This window comes from Labrus bergylta, chromosome 11, assembly GCF_963930695.1.
Source record: "Labrus bergylta chromosome 11, fLabBer1.1, whole genome shotgun sequence".
Lineage (NCBI taxonomy): Eukaryota > Metazoa > Chordata > Actinopteri > Labriformes > Labridae > Labrus > Labrus bergylta.
Window position 1 is genome coordinate 19,764,715 of NC_089205.1, and position 20,695 is coordinate 19,785,409.

General features: G+C 40.9%; 3 protein-coding genes and 1 non-coding gene across 7 annotated transcripts; 3 read left to right on the forward strand and 1 right to left on the reverse strand.

The window, feature by feature from the left end:
* Nucleotides 1-204: 204 nt before the first annotated feature.
* On the reverse strand, nt 205-276 carry trnap-agg (transfer RNA proline (anticodon AGG)). The gene has a single exon. It is a non-coding gene; the product is annotated as a tRNA-Pro (tRNA).
* Nucleotides 277-807: 531 nt separating this feature from the next.
* thap12b (THAP domain containing 12b) lies at nt 808-5,111 on the forward strand. 2 transcript variants are annotated; one of them, XM_065960652.1, is made up of 6 exons: nt 808-1,131; nt 1,782-1,902; nt 2,016-2,123; nt 2,226-2,262; nt 2,382-4,384; nt 4,427-5,111. In XM_065960652.1, exons 1-6 carry the CDS (start codon nt 1,043-1,045, stop codon nt 4,481-4,483), a joined length of 2,415 nt encoding a protein of 804 aa, XP_065816724.1. In that variant the 5' UTR covers nt 808-1,042; the 3' UTR covers nt 4,484-5,111. The 2 variants fall into 2 exon arrangements, with proteins under 2 accessions (XP_065816724.1, XP_065816723.1); XM_065960651.1 differs by having other exon boundaries at nt 2,382-5,111.
* A 451-nt stretch (nt 5,112-5,562) lies between these two features.
* On the forward strand, nt 5,563-13,386 carry map6b (microtubule-associated protein 6b). 2 transcript variants are annotated; one of them, XM_020654510.3, is made up of 4 exons: nt 5,563-6,711; nt 8,473-8,686; nt 9,414-9,462; nt 11,615-11,761. In XM_020654510.3, exons 1-3 carry the CDS (start codon nt 5,966-5,968, stop codon nt 9,456-9,458), a joined length of 1,005 nt encoding a protein of 334 aa, XP_020510166.2. In that variant the 5' UTR covers nt 5,563-5,965; the 3' UTR covers nt 9,459-9,462; nt 11,615-11,761. The 2 variants fall into 2 exon arrangements, with proteins under 2 accessions (XP_020510166.2, XP_020510157.2); XM_020654501.2 differs by lacking the exon at nt 9,414-9,462 and having other exon boundaries at nt 11,615-13,386.
* A 2,620-nt stretch (nt 13,387-16,006) lies between these two features.
* On the forward strand, nt 16,007-20,694 carry zgc:112083. 2 transcript variants are annotated; one of them, XM_020654655.3, is made up of 10 exons: nt 16,007-16,119; nt 16,385-16,585; nt 17,403-17,629; nt 17,723-17,834; nt 17,927-18,079; nt 18,174-18,248; nt 18,708-18,828; nt 19,308-19,446; nt 19,562-19,686; nt 19,826-20,694. In XM_020654655.3, exons 2-10 carry the CDS (start codon nt 16,435-16,437, stop codon nt 20,256-20,258), a joined length of 1,536 nt encoding a protein of 511 aa, XP_020510311.1. In that variant the 5' UTR covers nt 16,007-16,119; nt 16,385-16,434; the 3' UTR covers nt 20,259-20,694. The 2 variants fall into 2 exon arrangements, with proteins under 2 accessions (XP_020510311.1, XP_020510320.1); XM_020654664.3 differs by having other exon boundaries at nt 16,064-16,119; nt 16,393-16,585.
* Nucleotide 20,695: the final 1 nt, after the last annotated feature.

Sequence of the window (20,695 nt, forward strand, 5' to 3'; positions counted from 1 at the left end):
TGCAACACTATATGTGGTTAAGCAATCTTAATGATTGTCCCTTTCAGATATTTGTATCAACATGTTTAAACCCGTGGGACTTTTTACGATGACTTCCGATGTTTTCCTCTAAAGTGATCACAAATGATTTTGAATTTGATGTTTGTTGGCTGAAGCGTAAGTTAGTGAATCCCTGACACATTTTTGAACCATCACTGAAAAATTGGGCTCGTCCGGGATTTGAACCCGGGACCTCTCGCACCCTAAGCGAGAATCATACCCCTAGACCAACGAGCCAGATGACGACAAAAGGCTTCAGGCTGTATTATAAAATCATGCTTATGTATCTACTGTGAGCCTTTTGTCTATTCCTTTAGACTTTATTGGCTCATGTAAAGACATTTACTGGGTTATGTCCAAACATGTTTTTTAGCTGATGGACTTCGGCTTAAACTCACCGCAATAAGCAAGAAAATGGTCGTTGTGAAGCGCTACCGATAAATAGTTAATGTACCAATTTCTTAAAAAAGGCTGTTTCCTTGCACTTTATTTTATCGGCGACAAAACTACATCACACGCGAATCAACATCGCACAGTAGCTAGCCTGTCCCGCTTTGAAATGTTAAATTCAATGACACTAAATGGAGACATCCTGCAGCTTGCGTCCTTATTATGTCAGCCAGCAGATGGTAGTCGTCCACCTGAAGCGTTGCTCTCTCTATATTTATCTGAGAAGAAGAAGAAATAGTTTGCTGTCTTTTAATTGGTTGAGGGATTCGCTCTAGACCAATAGCCTTGCTTCTGAGTTCACGCTTGTCCTATCAGGTGCGTTGTGGGCTGGACTTAATCTTGCAAAACGATCTCCTCAAAATTAAACCGTTGTGTATTCGTGGTAAATAGATCCAGTTTGGATAATTATATCCTTTTGTGTTTACGGAAACGTCATTCAGACTTTACAAAGGAGTTGTATGCGTTGTCTCATATTGTTAGAAAACGTAGGTGGCAAAGTTAGCCGATGATTATTGTAGGCTAAGTAAACTAAGCTAACTACCTAGCTTGAACCATGCCGAATTTTTGCGCGGCCCCGAACTGTACACGGAAGAGCACACAATCAGATTTGGCTTTTTTTCGATTTCCAAGGGATCCAGAGAGGTAAAGCATCACAACTAACCTTAAAACCTCATGTGGTAGTAGGCATATTTCAGAGCAACTACCTCTGTATTGTAGGCATAAAAAGGGTATAAAACATTTGACCCTGTATTCAAATTGAAAAATTGAACAGTAAAATTGTTTTAATAACTAACAAATGCACATTAAATATTTCCGATTGTTTTTTTTTCGTAATCTGAGCTGTAGCAAGAGCTGTTTCCACTGAAGTTTGACACTTTCTCCACAGTTGAGTGGCATTAGAACAATAGTGGGACAGTGGTATACACAGTGGTATACACAGTGGTGTACACAGTGGTATACACAGTGGTATACACAGTGGTGTACACAGTGGTATACACAGTGGTATACACAGTGGTATACACAGTGGTATACACAGTGGTGTACACAGTGGTGTACGCAGTGGTGTACGCAGTGGTGTACGCAGTGGTGTACGCAGTGGTGTACGCAGTGGTGTACGCAGTGGTGTACACAGTGGTATACACAGTGGTGTACGCAGTGGTATACGCAGTGGTGTACGCAGTGGTGTACGCAGTGGTGTACGCAGTGGTGTACGCAGTGGTGTACACAGTGGTATACACAGTGACATCACTGTATAGTATATATTTTTTTAAACTTTCTATCTTTTTTTTAAGATGCCGAATCTGGGTAGAGAACTGCCGCAGAGCAGATCTAGAGGCGAAAACAGCAGACCAGTTGAACAAGCACTACAGATTGTGTGCGAAACACTTTGACCCAGCTATGGTTTGCAAAACAGTAAGTATCACACACTTTTGTTGTCAGTAAGTCTGGCAGCAAGTTTCCAATTGTTTAAAAAAAAAAAAAGTCAGTCTACCAAAAAATGCTTATTAGAGTTGATGTCTTTTCAGAGTCCCTATAGGACAGTGTTGAAAGACACAGCCATTCCAACTGTGTTCGATCTGACGAGCCATCTAAAAAATCCTCACACCAGACATCGCAAACGGATTAAAGAACTTGTAAGAAACACCTGTCGTGTTGTTTTAAAGAAACCTCATAAGCTCATAATGGTTTGACCACCTGCCTTCCATTTTTTCGTAAATGTCCTTTCTGTATTTCAGACTGAAGAAGATTTAAGGAAGATTAAAGAAAGGAGATGTAAGTAAATACATAGAAAATAGATGTGTGCTCATGAATGTAAAATAATGAAATGTTCATTTAAGTGAGTGTAATACTTCATACGATCACTGTTTCACTCGTGTCTCTCTCTTCCCCAGTGGCATCTTCTATTGATCAGCTTGTTTCCAAAAAAGATGCAGCTGCTGTGGATGGCGCCAGCACAAACGAGGATGAACCTCAGCTGTCCACAGAGGAGAGGGAGTTTCGTGAATACCTGAGATCCTTGTTTGAGGTTGTGGTCCTGTTAGGAAAACAGAGCCTTTCTTTAGTGGCTGACGAAGAATCAAAAGCTGGACATGTGTCCAACAACTTCCAGGCCCTTCTGGATTACCGAATGAACGCTGGAGATGAAGCTTTGAGGAAGCGTTTTGAGGCGACTGCTGTGAACACAGAATACCTCTCTGCAATGCAGCGGACCCAGCTCTTGGACGTCTGTGAGAACACAGTGAGGGAGGAGATGCTGATGGAGGTGCGAGAGAGTCGCTTCTTCTCCCTGGTGACGGGGGACCTTGTTGAATTTGGTAACGAGAAGCACCTGCCGTTGTTTTTACGCTTCGTGAACCAGCAGAACGTCCTTCGTGAGGAATTCTTGGACTTTATGTCTTTCGATGGCGATGAGGCCACGCTTGTAGAGAGATTGGAGGCTCAGCTGACCGACCGTTGGGGACTCAGTATGGAGGACTGCCGTGGTCAGGCCCACAAGGCGACTGGTACCTCCACCACCAAGATGAAAGCCGTGGCAGTGCTACTGATGGAGAAGTATCCTCTGGCACTGCACATGTCCTGCTCGCATATAGCACTGAACGTCCACCTGACAAACAACCTGCCTTTTCCCAATGTCCAAGTTGTCATGGAGACTCTGAGGAGGATTGGTGCTTTCTTTAGTGTCCCTTTTACCCAGAATGAGCTAGAAAAAGCCATCTGTACTCAGTACCCGAAAAATGAAGAGAAGGTAACTGCGCTGAAACAAGCCTGTGTCTCAGGATGGACGGAGCAGCACAATGTCTTTGACGTCCTGTTAGATCTGTTGCCGCCCCTGCTGCTGTGCATGGACACCATCCGGGAAAATGGTGAAGGGAAGTTTGCTAACTCCGCTGCAGCTGATGCATATTCAATCTCAGAAACTCTGGCTGACTTTGAGATCATTGTCACCATCGTCATCCTAAAGAATGTCCTCACGTTCACCAGAGCCTTTGGAAGAAATCTCCAAGGTGAGACACTCGACGTGTTCTTCGCCGCCAACAGTTTAACCGCCGTGCTGCATTCCCTGAACGAGGTCAATGATAATATTGATGTCTACCATGAATTCTGGTTCGAGGAGGCTGTGAGTGTGGCCAACGTAATGGAGATTCCTGTGACGGTGCCTCGGCTGTTTCTTCGGAAGCAGCGTGCAGCCGATGTGAGTGAAATCCAAGTAGAGGGGTATTACAAGGAGTATGTGACTGTGCCCGTTATCCACGGCGTCATGCAGGAGGTAGAGGACATGTTCTCTGAGACCAACCTCAAAGCTCTCAAGTGCCTGTCCCTCGTCCCAGCCGTCATGGGCCAAATGAAGTTCAACACCACAGAGGAGAACTACGCAGAGGTGTACCGCAATGACCTGCCCAACCCCGACACGCTGCCTGCAGAGCTGCACTGCTGGAGAATCAAGTGGAAGCACAGAGGCAAAGAGGTGCGCCTGCCCACCACCATCCACGAAACGCTTCAGCTGCCAGACGTCAAGTTCTTTCCAAACGTGAATTCCTTCCTTAAGGTGCTTTCCACCCTTCCGGTGCTGAAATTAGAGGACAACAAAAGCGACACAGCGAGCAAGCGGCTGCAGACTTATCTGAGCAACGTGCCCTCCAAGCAGTGGAACAAAAGTCTCTCGATGCTAAACATTAACACTCACGTCAAACACGACCTGGACGTCATGGTAGACAAATATTGCAGACTGTATCCAGAGGATGATCCTGAAGCTGAGGCTGAGGCTGAAGCTGAAGGTGAAGCGGAGGCTGAGGCTGAAGCGGAGGCGGAAGCAGAGGCTGAGGCTGAGGCTGAAGCTGAAGCTGAAGCAGAAGCTGAAGGTGAAGGTGAAGCTGAAGGTGAAGCGGAGGCTGAGGCTGAAGCTGAAGCTGAAGCTGAGTCAGAGGAAAAAGCTGAGGCTGAAGCTGAAGCTGAGTCAGAGGAAAAAGCTGACGAAGATGTGGAGATGAAATGATGTGACAGACACTGAGCTCATATTGTCATTCATCAAAAAACAAATTCTCCTTATGTTTGGTCCCTCTTTTGAGTTTTGGTAATAAGTAGCCATATTTGGAGGTCAGAACATGTTTAAAGAATTGAATTGTGCCACCACATAGAACAATATGAAGGGCACATCATGTAAATATTCATAGTTCAGTCTTTGTGTGTTCTTCTTAGCTTAGACTGATTTATATAAAATCTCTCGATATTACAGAAAAAAAATGTTGTCTGTTTTTATTTTTTTTACTGCGTCATTTATTTGTTGCATGTTTGAGGTGAACGGTGTATTCTCCACAAATGGCCGACCTTAGACATGAACTTTTGAATACGAAGCGCATGACCGAGGCAGGTTTCCCTGTGACAGTCTGCCGACAGTAAAGTGACTCTCCTTCACTGACTGTGAGGCAGGAGGGGCACAAGAGGGAGCAGTTACACCAACATCAGCAGACCTCAACTCATCCACAACAGGAAGCAGTCAAAACAGATAGTGCTGCAGGTAGTTAAAATGCCACAGTGATTATATAAAACACATTTCGCCTCACAATGTTAAATTACTTACTGGAAGTTACTTTTCTTGAAAATAAAACTTTTATGAAACTGCAGTAATAATTTGTGGGCAACTCTATTTTTCTTTTATTATTCAAGAAAGTTGACTAATCTAGCAAAACAAAATTCATAAACCTTTCACTTTTTTAATAAATCGGTTTTTTTTAAATACAAAAAAATATGTTTTTGTCTGGGTGACATTTTTAGTTGTATTTTGTCTTTGGTTGTGTGTGTACGTTTTTAGATTCAACTGCTTTAGTAGTCACATTCAATTAAAGAAAAGTAAAATGATGTGGAAGCTGTAATTGATATTACTGTTTCATTATTGCAGTGTCATGCACAAGTAATAAATCCTTGCTTTCTCTTGTAGCTTAATCGGCCATTTCCTTGAAACGCTACAACAAAGCACCTCTAACATCCATTGTTTGAGGATGGTATGTTCTGATATGGCAGCTCAGGAGTTAAACGTGTCTCCACCCTCTCTGCTGGCCAGACGATGACGAGCTCAGGTGATAGTTCACCGTGAACACTCGCGGTGCAGACCCCGGGAATTACACAAATGTGGGTGGGGTCGCTTTGATGCGCAAACCAGACAGCAATGTGCACTCCACGGCAAACCCCCTTAAAGTCCACTTCAAACTTCCTGTAAGAACAAACAGCCTGCAGAAGGAGGGGAGGCGTGGGGGCTCCACTTTACTCAGTGCCACTGAGAGATAGTCGCAACATAGAGCGTGAGGACCCCTGACTGGACAGAAACTCAGGGTACGGGGTGAGAGAGCGAGCACTCGAAAGTCTTCCGACTCGTGAGTAGGACGTTCATTGGCACGTTTATCCCTGATCAATCGCTTTTCTTTCCCCCCACTCTGTGCATCTTCTTCCTGTCAGCCTCCTCCGAGTATTCATTCGCATCATGGCATGGCCTTGCATCACGCGTGCTTGCTGCATCAACCGCTTTTGGACCGAGCTGGACAAAGGGGACATCGCGGTGCCTTTGGTTTTTACCAAATACTCGGATGTTGCCGACGTGCAGCATTTTCCCCATCATCCGCAGCCGAGGCTGAAGAGGGCCGGCGCCATTGCCATAGAAACCGAACCCCATCCCGGCGGCGAGCAGCAGGAGGCTGGGAAGGCACCGCCCGCGACGGGTGCCGCAGCAGGCAAAGATGGCTCTTCTGCATCCGTCATGCGCCAAGACTTCAAGGCGTGGAGAGTGCGCCCCGAACCCAGCTGCAAACCCAGAAACGAGTTCCAGCGCTCACAGGCCCCGTTTAACAACGAAACGCAGTATCAGAAGGACTACAAGCCCTGGCCTATACCCAAGAAGCACGACCACCCCTGGATCCCCAAACCAAGCCCCACCACCACCACTGGTGTCCCAGAGCGGAGCGCAGGGAGCGGTAAGATGGAGCACGCCGAGGCCGAGAGCGGCGTGGAGAAAAGCGAGATCGAGGAGAAAATTCAGGAGAAAGAAGCAAAGGAGTTGATGATGAAGAAGAGCGAGAAGAGGGAAAAGTCTGCGGAGAGACAAACTGGTGAGAAGACTGAGGGACAAGTTACCGCAGATGCAATGAGCGCCGAGCAGAGGAAAGGCAGAGCAGCTGCAGACGCTTTAAACAAGCAGATAAAAGAGGTCATGTCGACTTCTAGCAGCTACAGGTAAGTGTGTGTGTGTGAGAGAGAGAGGAATATGGCCAAGAATGACGCAAATGTTGTCCCAACATTAAAGTAAAAAGGACGTTTTATGTGACTTTACTGTGACTTTGCAGTTTATTCCCAAGCTATCATGATTGGTGCATTCAAAAGCTCCCTTTTTTTTTTACAAAACACCCACGAGAGCACCTGACTACACAGTGGTCTGCGTGTGCCATGTTACTACGCCTACTGATATCATTTAGGGACTATCAAGGGAGACTTGGTAGTGCATGCTTTCTCTTGTTTCAATCTCCCCTAATTTCCAGAGAGAAAAGTGATACGGACAGAGATAAAGGTTGCACTATTGATTTTTTTTGTGGCTTTATCCTCCCTAAGAGTACTATCAAATCAATGCTGCAGCCCATCAATGAGCCAGTAAAAGGGTCTAAATGTAATCATGTGTCTCAACAACAAAAAAAGAAGCGAAAAAATCTGCACAGGCTTCCTCCAAATTAAACTGACGATGCATAATGTATGCAAGCTAACTAGATTTACTGGCTTCAGTCTGCCCCACTGAACTATTGTTATAAAGAAGCATACATTAACTCAACTGACTAATTAACTTAATGTGCCATGTTATCAGATTATTCATTGAATAAACAATAACAAAGAGATAATAAGAGGCAGTTGAACAGAAGACGTTGTGCATCCAAACTAAACAAAGAAAACTTTAGAGATGACACAAAACACAGGCAAATAAAAATACTCACACAGAGAAAATCGGGAAATATTTGGTCTAGAATTTATATGTTTGGCACAACACTTTATCAAATTGTCAGTTTAATAGATTGTTTTCCCCTCTCGTTTATTTGACAGGGACAGATGCAGTATACATGGAGAACTGAACAACAATTTCCCAATGCACTGCACCACAGAAATTATAGCTCACTCTAATTTGTCCTGTCCCTGAAAAGGCCTTTCATTTATGATACATACTGGATAAAATATATGGAGAGCATTCTTACAGAAATAACTCATCTATGTTACATTTGGTGGACAGTTGTAAAAAGGTTGTCAGTATGCACATATACAGATAAGCACCCCACACAAATGCCTTTACACACAAACGCACATACGGATTCTTAATCACTAGATGGTAATTACTTTTCTTTAGTCAAATAGGAAAACTTTGATGGTGGTATTTTAAGGAGAATGACTAATGGTTACAATTCAGACCCCAAATATCAAATTGCAGATTTTATTTACAGGAACATTTCACTGGAATAAATGCTAAACAGTCAGCCAACATAAAGAAATTCAATGTTCCTATTTAAAAAAAAAAAAGAAAAAGTCTGATACAAGTGAGTTCTCTAAAGAGTTAAACAGTTTGTAATCATTTGCATGAAGATAGCTGCTCGTGGTGACATGTATTCATCATTTAACTTGGGGTCTTGCAAAAATGAAGTTGAATGCCTACTACACATTTAACACTCATGTTGTAAATTAGCTTGTTGTTACTTTAAGCTGACGACTTAGTTGGCTAGTCATGAAGGCAAGAAAGACAATCTTCAATATCAATCACGTCAGATTTCAATTGTCTAGTCCATCAATAGCTCAATAGGTGATTAACCCTTACTTTACATTTTCAAACTGAAATGCTTGTGCATCGTAACAAACAGACTAAAACCCAAAATATTAATGAATTGCCAAATAATTAGAGGTTGCTGCTCTAAAACTTCTCTGTTGCCTCTTTTTTTTTTTTTTCTTTGCTCTTATCATTCCTAGGACTGAGTTTAAAGCATATAAGGATGTGAAACCAGTGAAGGCCATTAAAGCTCCATCCCAGTATAAACCCCCAGTGGAGGAGAGCAGTCGGGAAACCAGCTACAGTGCCACATACAAGGGGGAGCAGGTGAAGGCTCAGCCCAACGACAACAAGGTGGTCGAGCGCAGGAGGATACGTAGCCTGTACAGTGAGCCCGGCAAGGAACCTGCCAAGGTGAGAGGATATCTGTAGTTTACTAGAGTTTCCTTTAAGAACATTAAGTCATAGAGCTATTTCTAAAACCAGCATATTGTAGGCTCAGTACTTGGGGATTATCACACTGTCCGTTTGAATTTGTGTTTAATTTAAGATTTAACTAACTGGAAGCATTTTTACATGAATGTTGTTTTATTAAACTCGTCATCCAAGTCCTTGTTGTACCCTAATGGCTGGTGGTTTGTTCTCAGTGTAATTAAACGCTAACAAAATAGCTTTGTATGTGATGGTTTAGATATTTAAAATGATAATATAAGCACTTGTTATTGTTGTGTTTTCTAATATTGCATGTATCTCATAGAGGAAAGTATTTAAAGAATCAGTCTGTCAGTCTAAACTTCTGTTGATTCAGGTGTTATTAGCCCATGAAAAAAAAGACCAGATATACATAAGAGCCAAGTATCAGCTATATGTAAGCTGGACAACCCATGTTGCCATTATACAAAGCATATTGGCTATGGGAGGTGTTAAAGCAGAGTATTGCATTCGTTTGAAATGTTGCATTTTATTCCAACTTTGGATAAAAAAAAGAGACTTCATCTTATAATAATTAGGCCTTAATAAAAGAATGTTCTTAACATAGAGTGGTATCTTTGACATGCTAATGACTGTCAGGGTTAAAATGGGTAAACAATGTGTCTGTAGACGTGTTTTCATATGGCCACTCCCTCTCTCATTCTTGTAGGACTTCTCAGAGACTGAGAGCAGCTCTGTTCTAAATCTGCTGTAGTCAGGTGTGTTCTCTGTTTCTTATAGAAGGCATGGAGGCTGACCTCAAATTGATCAAACGCAAACCTGCATTCTTACGCACACACATGCACACACACATGCACACACATGCTCAAATGTGCCTTGGCCAGTATGAGCCACAGTCACATGTATCACCATGCTGCCAGATGCAATCCTGCAAAGAGTATCAGTCACATCTTCACTTTTTGCCCTCCTCTCAGCCTGCATCACCCTCCACCCTTTGTGCAGCGTAGGAGTCTCATTCAGATTCTGCAGGCTTATTAAAGAGGGTTTCATTAATGACCGATACATATGATGAAGCTTAAACAGTACTGATATAACTAATAATAAGTAAAACATTAGAAGAGACTCTGACCATTAGTGACTAAAGTCTTCTAATAAATTAACAGTTAAACAGCGATTATTAGATTGTGCTCTACTTTTTTGACAATGTATTTAGCAAATGACATCTGGTGAAATGCCATTTTGTTTAAAGGTTTTCTGAGTCTGCACACCATTGGCTCACTTTGAATTGAACCTCATAGAAGTGGTTAAAGAGGCGCAGTATGATGAGCCAACGGCAGTGGAAAGTGTTTTAGGGAATTTTTGTTAACACTGTATGCAGATGATGTTATACTTTTGATATCTGTTTTGTAAGTAGCCATGATATGCAGCTGAATATGATGCAGCTTGAAGATGAAGATGAAGATATTTTTAACCAAAATGATTTTCAGCATCAACAATGTATGGAGACCCTGAATTCCCAAAAAGTAAAAAAAAAAAAAAAAGAAAAAAAAGATAATAACTTGTTCCCAAAAGAGAATTATATTTTGCACACGCATTATTATCTTGGATTCTCAAGATAATCATATTGTGTGGCCACAATAAATAATGTCACTTTTTAGGAATTTTGGGTCTCTGTTACAATGACTCCCCAAAAATGAAAGGTTACATTATAAGTTAAAATGCTCTGTTGCATGGTGCAGAGGGCATTTGTGGTTTATAAATGGCAATCCTGTAACACAGCCATTTTTCTAATTTCACTTTGTTTGTCTGTCCAAAGACTTAATGTTTTTACATTTTCAAAAATAAAGCCCTTTATCTTACTCTTAAGGAACATTTTTTACAATCCATATCTCTTACAATAAAGATTTTAATGGTTTATTTCTATACAGCAAAAGTTGAGCATGTTTGCAGCTTTGTTGCTGTTAACCCATCTCATTTCTACAAACTAAACCTGTCAGAGTCTATGCAGAAGTATTGTGTTGATTGCAGCTCAGGCATTAGAGGATTGACCTTGCTTCAGAGCATATTAATCTCTGCACCCACAGCTTCCCTGTTGGTCGTTGAAACAGCGATCCTCTAGTCACATGCCTGGTTTTCTTAAATCATCTATCGTTTTCCAACACTTTTGGTCAATGGTTGAATTTTTGCAAAATAAATAATTCCTTAAAGCACAAGCAACTAAATGCTTAAATAAACTAATATGAATCATAGACTTTGGTTTTTATGCTTTTCCTTTAAGGTTAGTTTTAATGACAAACTGCACGATCCACTGTTTTTAATATTATGGCACAAATTCACCTTTTGTGCTGTATTTATTTTCTTAGATCTTCATTGCACTTACCACATCATGCAAATATCACCTGTACCATACGGTGTCATTTGCGCTGTCATTATATAGAGTAAGAGGATGCAAAAGGTATGTATTGCATGCTGAAGTTGGACTTCGAGTCTCCTTGAATTAGGAACCTGTTTAGAGGAACTGTTAGACTCGTATCTGAAATGCATTTATTGTCTTTCTTGTGAAGAATTAGAAGGTTAATAACCAGCTTACTTGTGTTGCTAAATATGTAGCTACAGCCAGCAGACTTCCTTGAGTCTGGCTGTTAGAGGGAGCCTTCACTGCTCCCATTAAAGAAGTAGTCCAGGGCATGAACCTGGAATATCTCTGTTTTTCTTTAAACCTGTGGTTTAACCACAACTAAGCTAAGATATCCTACTTCTGACATGAGAGTGGAATCAACCTGTTTCTTCACAAAAGAGCAAAAAGGTGCATATCCCAAAATTACAACTATTGCTTTAATAGGTTAAGTTTTAAACTCTTACTTTGAAAGGGTGTTCGATATCATTGTTTGCACTTCTTTTCTCTTTCAGGTGGATAAACCAGTGTCTCGCACCAAACCAAAAAAGACACCAACAACAACAACAGGGAAGATGGTGAAAAAATCGAAAGAGAAGGTGCTTGCTAGTTCCCAGTCAGCCAAGAAGAAACCATCTTTGAGCGCTGCAGAAGCCAAACCAGAGGGAGTTGTGACGAAGAAGAGCAAAGAGATCAGCAACAGACTGGCTGAAGCAAAGCAGTAAAAGTAGTTCATCTCTCAACACTTTTGCGAGCGCGATCAAAGGCCACTTGACAAATTAGTCAAACTTCTTCCCTTTGGTTTTTTTCCCCCTGACCTGTTGTTCACTTATGAATGGGCACTGATGTTAAGCTTTTAGAATAATGCAAATAAGTTCACTGTAAATGGTGAATGTGAGTGTGTGTATGTTGATGTGTGAAAGTATGTGATTCCTTGTGTTTTGGTGCACAGAAACGCTTTATATTATTGAGCACATAATTTGCACATTCTTTATATAAGTTGTGTTTGGCATCGACCTATAAAAAAGAGCCATGAGTACACACGTAATGTCTGTTTGAAAGGGCATTTTTACCTTTGTCTGAATGGTCGATAATTCAGATAAATATTCAAATGATTGTATCAATGTCAGGGGTGGACGCTTTTTTTCTCTGAGAGGTTTTGAGATAGTACAAATCTGATTTGTGTTTCCTAGTTACAGTGCCTCCGCTGTATGGTCCTGGTTTTCATTTCGCTGGTCTGGATGATATCTGGTTTCATCAGTTTGGTTGCTTAGAAACCAAATGATCTGTAATATAATTGCTTGCATGCAGGACCCCATTTTTGGCTGAGTAGCAACATTTAAGCAGACTCGAAGTCACAGTCACATTTTAGCCTGTAAATTGAGCCATTTAAGATCAATGTAGAGGGGCAAGGCCCTTTCAAGTATAATGCATGTGTAGTAATAGATTCTGGTCACAGTGAAAAACTGAAGTACATACACTAAGTAAATCATAGTCTAATGGCTGTTCAAGCTATTACACAAACACACCAGCAATATGGTTTCACCCACAAACATATTTCTTGCAATCTAAGAGGAAATCATCTCCTTTGTCCGAAAGGGAATTCTGCAGATTTGACAATGACTCAGTATCTTGTGACGTCCATCCTCTCATCTGAGCTGTGATGTTGTAACTGTGCTAAATGAAAAAAAGAATACCTATTAGCCCAGAATTTATTGTATTTACTCTGTGATTCCCTCTCTGAATGGGCTGATCTCTCCAGGTGTTGAAGGACAAAGAATGAGCCAGGACTCGTAGTTCAGCTATCAAAAATGCTGCTGTCTGAAAATGCGCAAATCACATTCTGTTCATTGTGAGCATGACATGAGGTCATTTTACTAAAATGTCATTACATCCTTCCCTCACGGGTTGTTAACACACATTTGTCTATCTTGATGCCCTAAGTGGCCAGCGTTGCTGCAGTGTGCGAGAGTGTTACCCACCGTTAGTCTGCTTCCACTTTTAGCTTCTGCGTGAGTGAGTGAGAGAGTTTTTGTGTCTGACCTCTACAGCCTGCTGCCTGCTAGCATCAAGTCTGACCCGACGACTAGACGTGCTGCTATGCACTCCAACACCCTGGTGCTATATCTCTCTTGTTGTATATGCTGTCTGGTTGGGGCTGCGTGTGGTGTCAGGCCACAGTGAAATGATGATATTACAATGTCATACCGCTGCAGACATGTTGTGATATTGTGCTTGTACTCTCAGCTTGCTCTGAATGAACTCTGATTAAAATGATGATGCAGAATCATGTGTTGTGTCTCCTCTCTGTTGGGAATTAATTAGTCTTGTAATTTATTTTGAAAACTGAAATATAGTATTTTACCTTCATAACGTCAATCTGAGCTTTTTTACATCTTTAGAATAAATCAAGACCTGAATCAAATAGCTCAGCAAACTAGCAGAGTACATGCTGAAGGCAATCTGAAAAGTGAGAAGTTTGCAACGCCATAGTGTCGTGTATTAATGTCCTAACTGTACGTTTGCTGTTGATTTCTAAAACAATCTAGTGAAATGACCTTGATTTTCACTTGTGTTAGTTAGCACCAATTAAATATTAGAATGAAAGCTGATACTGACAACAATGTGAAACAAATACAGTTAAGGGATTGCTTGAGGACTCTTGATGAAATTTAGTTGAGAGTAAAATATTTACAAAATCTAAAAATGCATTGTCATGCCCTCAATATAGTATATTCTTAAATAATATCACAAAACTACGATATGTATGAAAATGTTTCTTATCATAATGAGAAATTGCTGCAGTAAATTAAATTATTGAATTACTACTTGAAATTCTACTCAGTTGGTACAATTCTATAATTTTTTATGGAATATCTTCAAAATCTTTTTCCAGGCCGGAATTATACTCCAACAGCACACCAAGAGGCCAAAGCAGGCAATGTATGAAAGTTTTTTTTTTTTTTCAAGAGTAGGCATGTTGTGTTCTTCAAATGCTTTAATACTTAAAATTCAGCAAACATTTGGAGCCATCTAACGAGTGTTTTTCTTGATACTAGATGTCATCGATGCATTGCACTATCCGTTATACAAGCCAAATGTTATTCTCATCAAACACAACAAGACTCTTAAATAAAAAAAAGGGAAGATACAAAGTGATCTTTATTCATTTGATTCACTTGGAAGCTTTTGGATGTTGATTGTCATTTTCCTGTGAATCAGTCATCCTGACATAAAACGCCATGAATAATTCAGTTGTTATGGGCCCTTATGTTTGCAGAGCAGCATGAAATATTGAGTAACAGATCAGTTATGGCACTAGAGCTGCCTATGCTCCACCCTTTCTTTAAAAGACTTGTCTGGCTGGTAACAGTCTCACCTACATAGCTTCTTCTATCACACTGAAAGGGTGAAATATTATACTTGTCTCACTGTGTATGAATTATTTGTTTTGGAGGCAAATTTGTTCATATTGAAGCTGAAGGCTAAAAACCACTTCTGGCCATAAAAAGGGAAGCTATTTTAACCAAAATGGTCATTTGGTTAAGCTACTTGTGTTTTGTGTGAAAAAGCCATTACATGAATGTCGATAACGTAATCAGCCAATTATCGGCAGCGTGGGAGGATCTATAGGTGTTACAAGTCTGAGTCTATACAGACCATTCTCTGACACAAATTAAAGAAATCCACCTTACAATGAAATGTGCACAACAACATAAATGTCTATCTAAAAAAATCTGCATTGTTACTGTACAGCATTGCATGACTTTATTTGAGCTGTATCAACTTTGCATTAAAAAACATGCTCCCTCATGAAGATATTGTATTTCTTGGGCAGCAATACATTGCGTAGTGGGTTGCAGATTGTCAGCAAATTATGACCTCTAGTGGTAAGTATCTATTGCACAATTTAAAAGCATCATGTGAACCTGGATAATGTGTGAGGTGGCTGAGGGCCAAGAAAAGTAGTTCAGATTTCCTCTCTGCTACCTCCACTTCTTGGTACTGTTCCACGTGTTCCCAGGCTTGATCGGATTTTTCATTCCCGCTGACGTTAATTTCCCCACTTCCTGCTTGGACATCTAGATAGGCTACTTGCCAACACCTTTTGATACAATGTGATTATTATCATGCAACACTGTAACCAAGATTGGGTTTTTTAACTACATATCTAAAACTTCAATGGTGGGGGGTTTTGTTGGCCTGCACTCGTGTGTGAAAGAATTTCACTGAACATGAGGATTTAACTTAACCAACATTTAACCAGTGGACATTTACAAGAAAGGAAGGTGGAGTTATCGTCAAATTTTATTATGCATTGATTCAAGGGTTACAGACAGCCCTGAACTAATAAAGTAACATCAAGCCATCACATGTGCATGTAAGTTTCTCCTCTGTCCTCTGCCTCAACTACATATAGGAATTTAGAATTAAAAAAATGGGTACTAAACAGACCTTAAGCAGTCTGAGATATAAAGAGACATTTTGTTAAATGTAAGTTAATTCTCTCAACAAAAGAAAGAGTGATGGCAAGAAGTTTGGCATGGATTGCATGATTTAACAAAACCATGGAACAAAGCAACAACAAAAAAAAGACATCGCTGCACAGCAACATAAATATAAATGTGCCAGGATAATCAAAATATATGATGAAATTTGCAAACTTGTAATGTAGAAAAACAACCTGTTGTAAAATATTTAAAAAAAATAAAATTGTTTTACCATTTAAAATTATATATATATAAAAAAAAAAAAAAACATAAGCGTAATTTACTGGGATTTATACGAGTTTTATTAAGAAAAAAACATGACATTCAAATAATTTTTTACAGTCTACGATTTAAATACGGTGAAAGACTCCGGCCCTGTAGCGGGCGCTGTGCACTTTTCTGTCCCGTACACGAAGAAGAACAATTTCCCGTGTGGTTGAGGCTCGCGCTTACAGGAAATAAACAAAAGCAGACAAGCTGAGAGGAGGGAACAAGAACAGAGCTGCAGCAGCAACTTTCAAATAACACCCGTAAGAAGCATTTAAATATGTAGCATTACAAATCTTGGAAACATGAATGTGTTTTATACATTAAACTAAAGTGAAGATTAAACAAATGTCTCATGTTTAAAGGTTAAATGGTGATTAACTTTGGGATTAGCACAAAGTCGACCTAGAAGCAAACCTGTGTGACATATATATATAAAATATAGCCCATTTAGCCAGCATTAGAATTGAACTTATTGAAGGCTACAGTTTCCCTTCCTCTCTGTTTGAATGTCATGTTTGTGTGAAGGTGTTCAGGATTGAGCTCATGCAGCTGAGCAGGTCGTTTCTTTGACCACCATGATGACGACTAAGAGGCTGGATAATTTCGAGGTGGTGTGTGAGTGGGGAGGATGCAACTTCAAGGGACACACCATGGAGGAGCTGAGCGATCACATGTCCCTGCATTTAAAGGACTACCTTGGAGACAACGATGCCTTAGAGGACTTGGGTGAGCGAGAACAAATACAGGAGCAGAGCTGGGGAAGGTCACCGAAATCAATATTGTTTAAATGGACTTGAGCTTGTAAAAGCACTTTTACACTGCAGGTCACACCCACCCGTTCACACACTGATGGTACCATCACAGGTAACTAATCCCATTCATACACCACCGCTGAAGCAGTGGGAGCAACTTGGGGTTCAGCGTCTTGCCCGAGGACACATCGGACATGTTGCCCAGCTGGGGATCGAACCCTCGACCTTCCGTTTGAGAGGCGACGACTCTACCAACTGATTAGCCCCATTAACAGTTCATTCATCAAAACCTTTAAGCAGTCAGAACGTCTTTTTTTTGGATCAAAACGCCCTATAATGTTCAAGAGCATGAAGTAACTAATGGAGCATCTCAAACAATTATTGACTTCTCTCAAAGTTTACCTTTTCATTTTATTTTTTTTTACCTGTGGCTTGAACAAATGTAGGCAATCCCAGGATCCAATCTGTGAGATACGATGTATTACGTTAGAGAGATGATATTTAGAAATGACTGGACTTTTTCATACTGTTAACGTGAATAAAAATGTATCTCCTGGAATAAAAAGGCAGGTTTTTATAGGTTTACCAAAAAATTACAAAACTCTATTTAATAACCAATAAGACACATGATAAACACAGATCATGCTGATGTTATTTATATTTGGTTATTGCACGGTATCCAGTTTGGTGCCCAGCACTGCTTAGTAAACTCTAAATATATCCACATTTATATCCTGTTATGACTTTAGTTTCTTAATTGCAGATATAACTCTCTCCTTCTCTTCGTTTAGACGAGTACGCCTGTCTCTGGACTGGTTGTGAATTTCTATCCATGGGTAGCCCCACAGAGCTGGAGTTCCACGCGTACTTCCACAACTACCACGGCAAGCTCAAGTTCATCGGCTCTCAGCTGCTCAAGTCCCGTCCTGACCTGCCCAGCTGCAACCAAGGCCTGCACAGCAACAACCTGGTTCCCGAAGGGTCGGAGGGATACGTTTGCCAGTGGGAGAACTGTGATGTAGGTGATTTATAATTCAAGTTATGCAATGATCGCCAAATGTCTGTTAGCACTATCATTATTTATTTTCTATATTTTTTATCTTCAACGCAGAGCACATTTAACAACCCAGAGTGGTTCTACAGACATGTGGACAATCATGTTGAGAGTGCTGAGCCAGAGTCTCTCCCACAGCAACAGCAGGCTCTCTTCTGCCACTGGACAGGTACGACTGAGCGAGACAGATGTTAAAGAGATGTTCCTGGTGTGTACATTTCTCTGTGGTGGTGTCGTCTCTGACTGATGTTTGTATTGAAGGCTGTGATGCTTACTTCAAGATCAAATACCGTTTGAGGGAACACATGCGGAGTCACACTCAGGAGCGACTCGTAGCCTGTCCAACATGTGGCAGCATGTTCTCCAGTAACACCAAGCTGTTCGACCACCTTCACAGGCAGGCCGAACCTATAGGTGAGGGGGACACTTTATTCTATGCTGATGTGTTACATGTACATTAATGAATAAATGCTGACTTTGTGGCTTTGCAAATGTCTCTTTCAAACAGAGTCGCTGGTTTGTGAACATTGTGGCAAAGCTTTTTCCAGCGAGAGGCTTTTGAGGGATCATGTTCGTCAGCATGGTAAAGATCATTTTCCATAACTCTTATCTTCAAATGCTGTCAGATTGAACTAAATTAGATTTCTAGGATTACTTCAGTCACATCTAATAATTCAATTAATAAACTTTGTATTTGGCACAGTGTGATCTTCAGATGTTTTCCAATCATTATACATCCAGATATTTTTGTTTCTGTCTTGATCAGAATCATATTAAGGCTGTTTTATAATATGAACCTGTTATTATTAAAGATTGCATTTGTTTATTCACTAGTCATACACCAGTAAGTCAGCTCAGGTTTGGAGGCTCGTCATTATTATGTTGTCATCGAGTTAGTCGTGTTAAATCTGGTCTTCAGGATTAGATTGGGTGAGGTCACAGCAACTATTTGATTAACCGACATCAGATGTGTAATCCATTTCAGGTTCTTTTTTTTTTTTTTAGATGTGTCATTTTCCTGCTTTGTTCTTTTTGCTCTTAGTGAATCAGGTGAAGTGTCCCTTCTGTGACATGACCTGCACCACTCTGGCAGCTCTGAAGATCCACATCCGGTTCCGTCACTGCGACGAGCGACCCTATCCGTGTGACTTCTGTGACAAGAGGTAGACCTTCAGATCAGCTTATTTGTTGTCTGCACCTCTGTTGTTTGGCAAAGAAGTGGCTACACATTACACTTATGAACTCATTCCTGTCTGATTCTATATTTTCAGAATTTTTGGGGGCACAATGCAGTTTCAAAGCAGAAACACTCAGCAACTTACCGAATACTCCCCTCTTGATCTTTAGCATATGGAAAACACCACCTCAGCATATTTTTTGATAATGTCTTAATTCATTTAAGTCGCAGAAAATCCCCTGACATTTTCTTTAATGTTATCCAAACATCTCAATTTTAAGACTTTAACTGAAACCACATATTAAAACATTCCTGTTAGAAATATTACAGTTGACTTTATTTGTTTGGGAATTTAATTTAAATATTAATCTAATGAGTTATTATGTATCTGTGGACTGTAAACTTGGACTTATATTAGCTCTTTGCAATGAAGTTGTCCTACTCTTTTTATTTTTTTATAAATAGATTTAAGAACCAGCGCGATCTACAGAAGCACACAGAGGTTCACAATGAGGGCACAGTGTATCACTGTACGGTGGAGGGATGCGATTATTCTTGTCACACATTCCCAACCATGAGCCACCATTTCAAGAGAGTGCATGAGGTTTGTAAGCGGAAAAGGTTCCTTCATCCTCATCAGTGAAAACATCAGTCTGATTAATAGTTGCAGTGATAAACTGTTACATGCATTATTCAACTTGCTTCATGTTTACTATCAGGTTGGAGGCATGTCCAAGTATAAGTGCCATATCTGTGATAAGGTCTTCTCCTGGTGTTACACTCTCACTCTACACCTTCGCAAGAAGCACGAGCTGAAATGGCCTTCTGGACATTCCCGCTTCAGGTAGGTCACTGACAAAAGGGATTTCTAAAATTCATGCTTTTCCCCAGTTATTGCCCCAAATTTAAGAAATTAGAAGACAAGTAAAGACTAAAATGAAAATGAGATGAGTATTTGTTCCATGTGTTTTTTTCCGCTGCAGATACAGAAAGGATGTGGACGGCTTCCTAAAAGTAAACATGGTGCGCTTCGAGACAGTCGAAGTGACGAAGGAGATCATGAAGAACATGGCCAAGAAGCCGCAGAGCCTTCGGAAAAGTCAGAGAACCAGCAGCCGGAACAAGAGGGCGGAGGTCACGCTGGAGAGCGGACGCAGCTCTCCTGCAGGATCCTCCTCGCCCTCCTCCAGCTCCTCCTCCTCGTACTCTTCTGAGCTCTCCGGAGGTGAAGACGTTTCTTCTCAGCCCAGCCCCAGAGGCAGCGACTCCCCGGTCTACTGCGTCATGAGCACCATCCCTCACATCGAGGAGGAGCCTGGAGGACTGTCCCAGGAGGACTGTGATGGTGGTGGGACATCTGGAGCAGTCCAGGCCCTAACCGAGGTGGCAAGAGGCCTTGGTATGGACGTGGTGTAAGCTGAGCGGCACCTTCTGGTGACTCTTGTGCAAATGAACAGCCTCTTGTTTATTTTACTGTGAAGCTTCAGTGGATACACTGCTGGTGTTTTTGTTTTTCAGCCGGCACCCACTCGTGGTGTCCTGTGTTTTAAAAGTGCCGATACATTGAGACAGTCATCTCTGAACTGGTTTTAGAGACCTCTTACTGCAGCTCTTATTCCTCAGCTTAACTATGTGACGGCTCCTGTTAACCAAATCATCTGTTGAAGATAACCCAATATGTCTGAGTTTAAACGCACTACTAAACCATTCTATAATATTGCTCTTAACGTGTACTTTTACACATGTTCATTTTTTTCTGTCATGTTTCAGTGATGACGAATTTCAGAAGACGTGTATGATGTAGTGTAATTTTATTGATTCAAATTTTAAATACATTTTTGATACAAAAGCTT

Bases quoted from the DNA above. Each gene is read 5' to 3' on its own strand.
- zgc:112083 (XM_020654655.3), top strand. From the start codon at position 16,435: ATGATGACGACTAAGAGGCTGGATAATTTCGAGGTGGTGTGTGAGTGG. The intron at 18,829-19,307 runs GTAGACCTTCAG...TTTTATAAATAG, and splicing joins TGTGACTTCTGTGACAAGAG to ATTTAAGAACCAGCGCGATC. The intron at 19,447-19,561 runs GTTTGTAAGCGG...GTTTACTATCAG, and splicing joins ATTTCAAGAGAGTGCATGAG to GTTGGAGGCATGTCCAAGTA.
- thap12b (XM_065960651.1), top strand. From the start codon at position 1,043: ATGCCGAATTTTTGCGCGGCCCCGAACTGTACACGGAAGAGCACACAA. The intron at 1,903-2,015 runs GTAAGTATCACA...ATGTCTTTTCAG, and splicing joins CAGCTATGGTTTGCAAAACA to AGTCCCTATAGGACAGTGTT. The intron at 2,263-2,381 runs GTAAGTAAATAC...TCTCTTCCCCAG, and splicing joins GAAGATTAAAGAAAGGAGAT to TGGCATCTTCTATTGATCAG.
- map6b (XM_020654501.2), top strand. From the start codon at position 5,966: ATGGCATGGCCTTGCATCACGCGTGCTTGCTGCATCAACCGCTTTTGG. The intron at 6,712-8,472 runs GTAAGTGTGTGT...TATCATTCCTAG, and splicing joins TCGACTTCTAGCAGCTACAG to GACTGAGTTTAAAGCATATA. The intron at 8,687-11,614 runs GTGAGAGGATAT...TTTCTCTTTCAG, and splicing joins CCGGCAAGGAACCTGCCAAG to GTGGATAAACCAGTGTCTCG.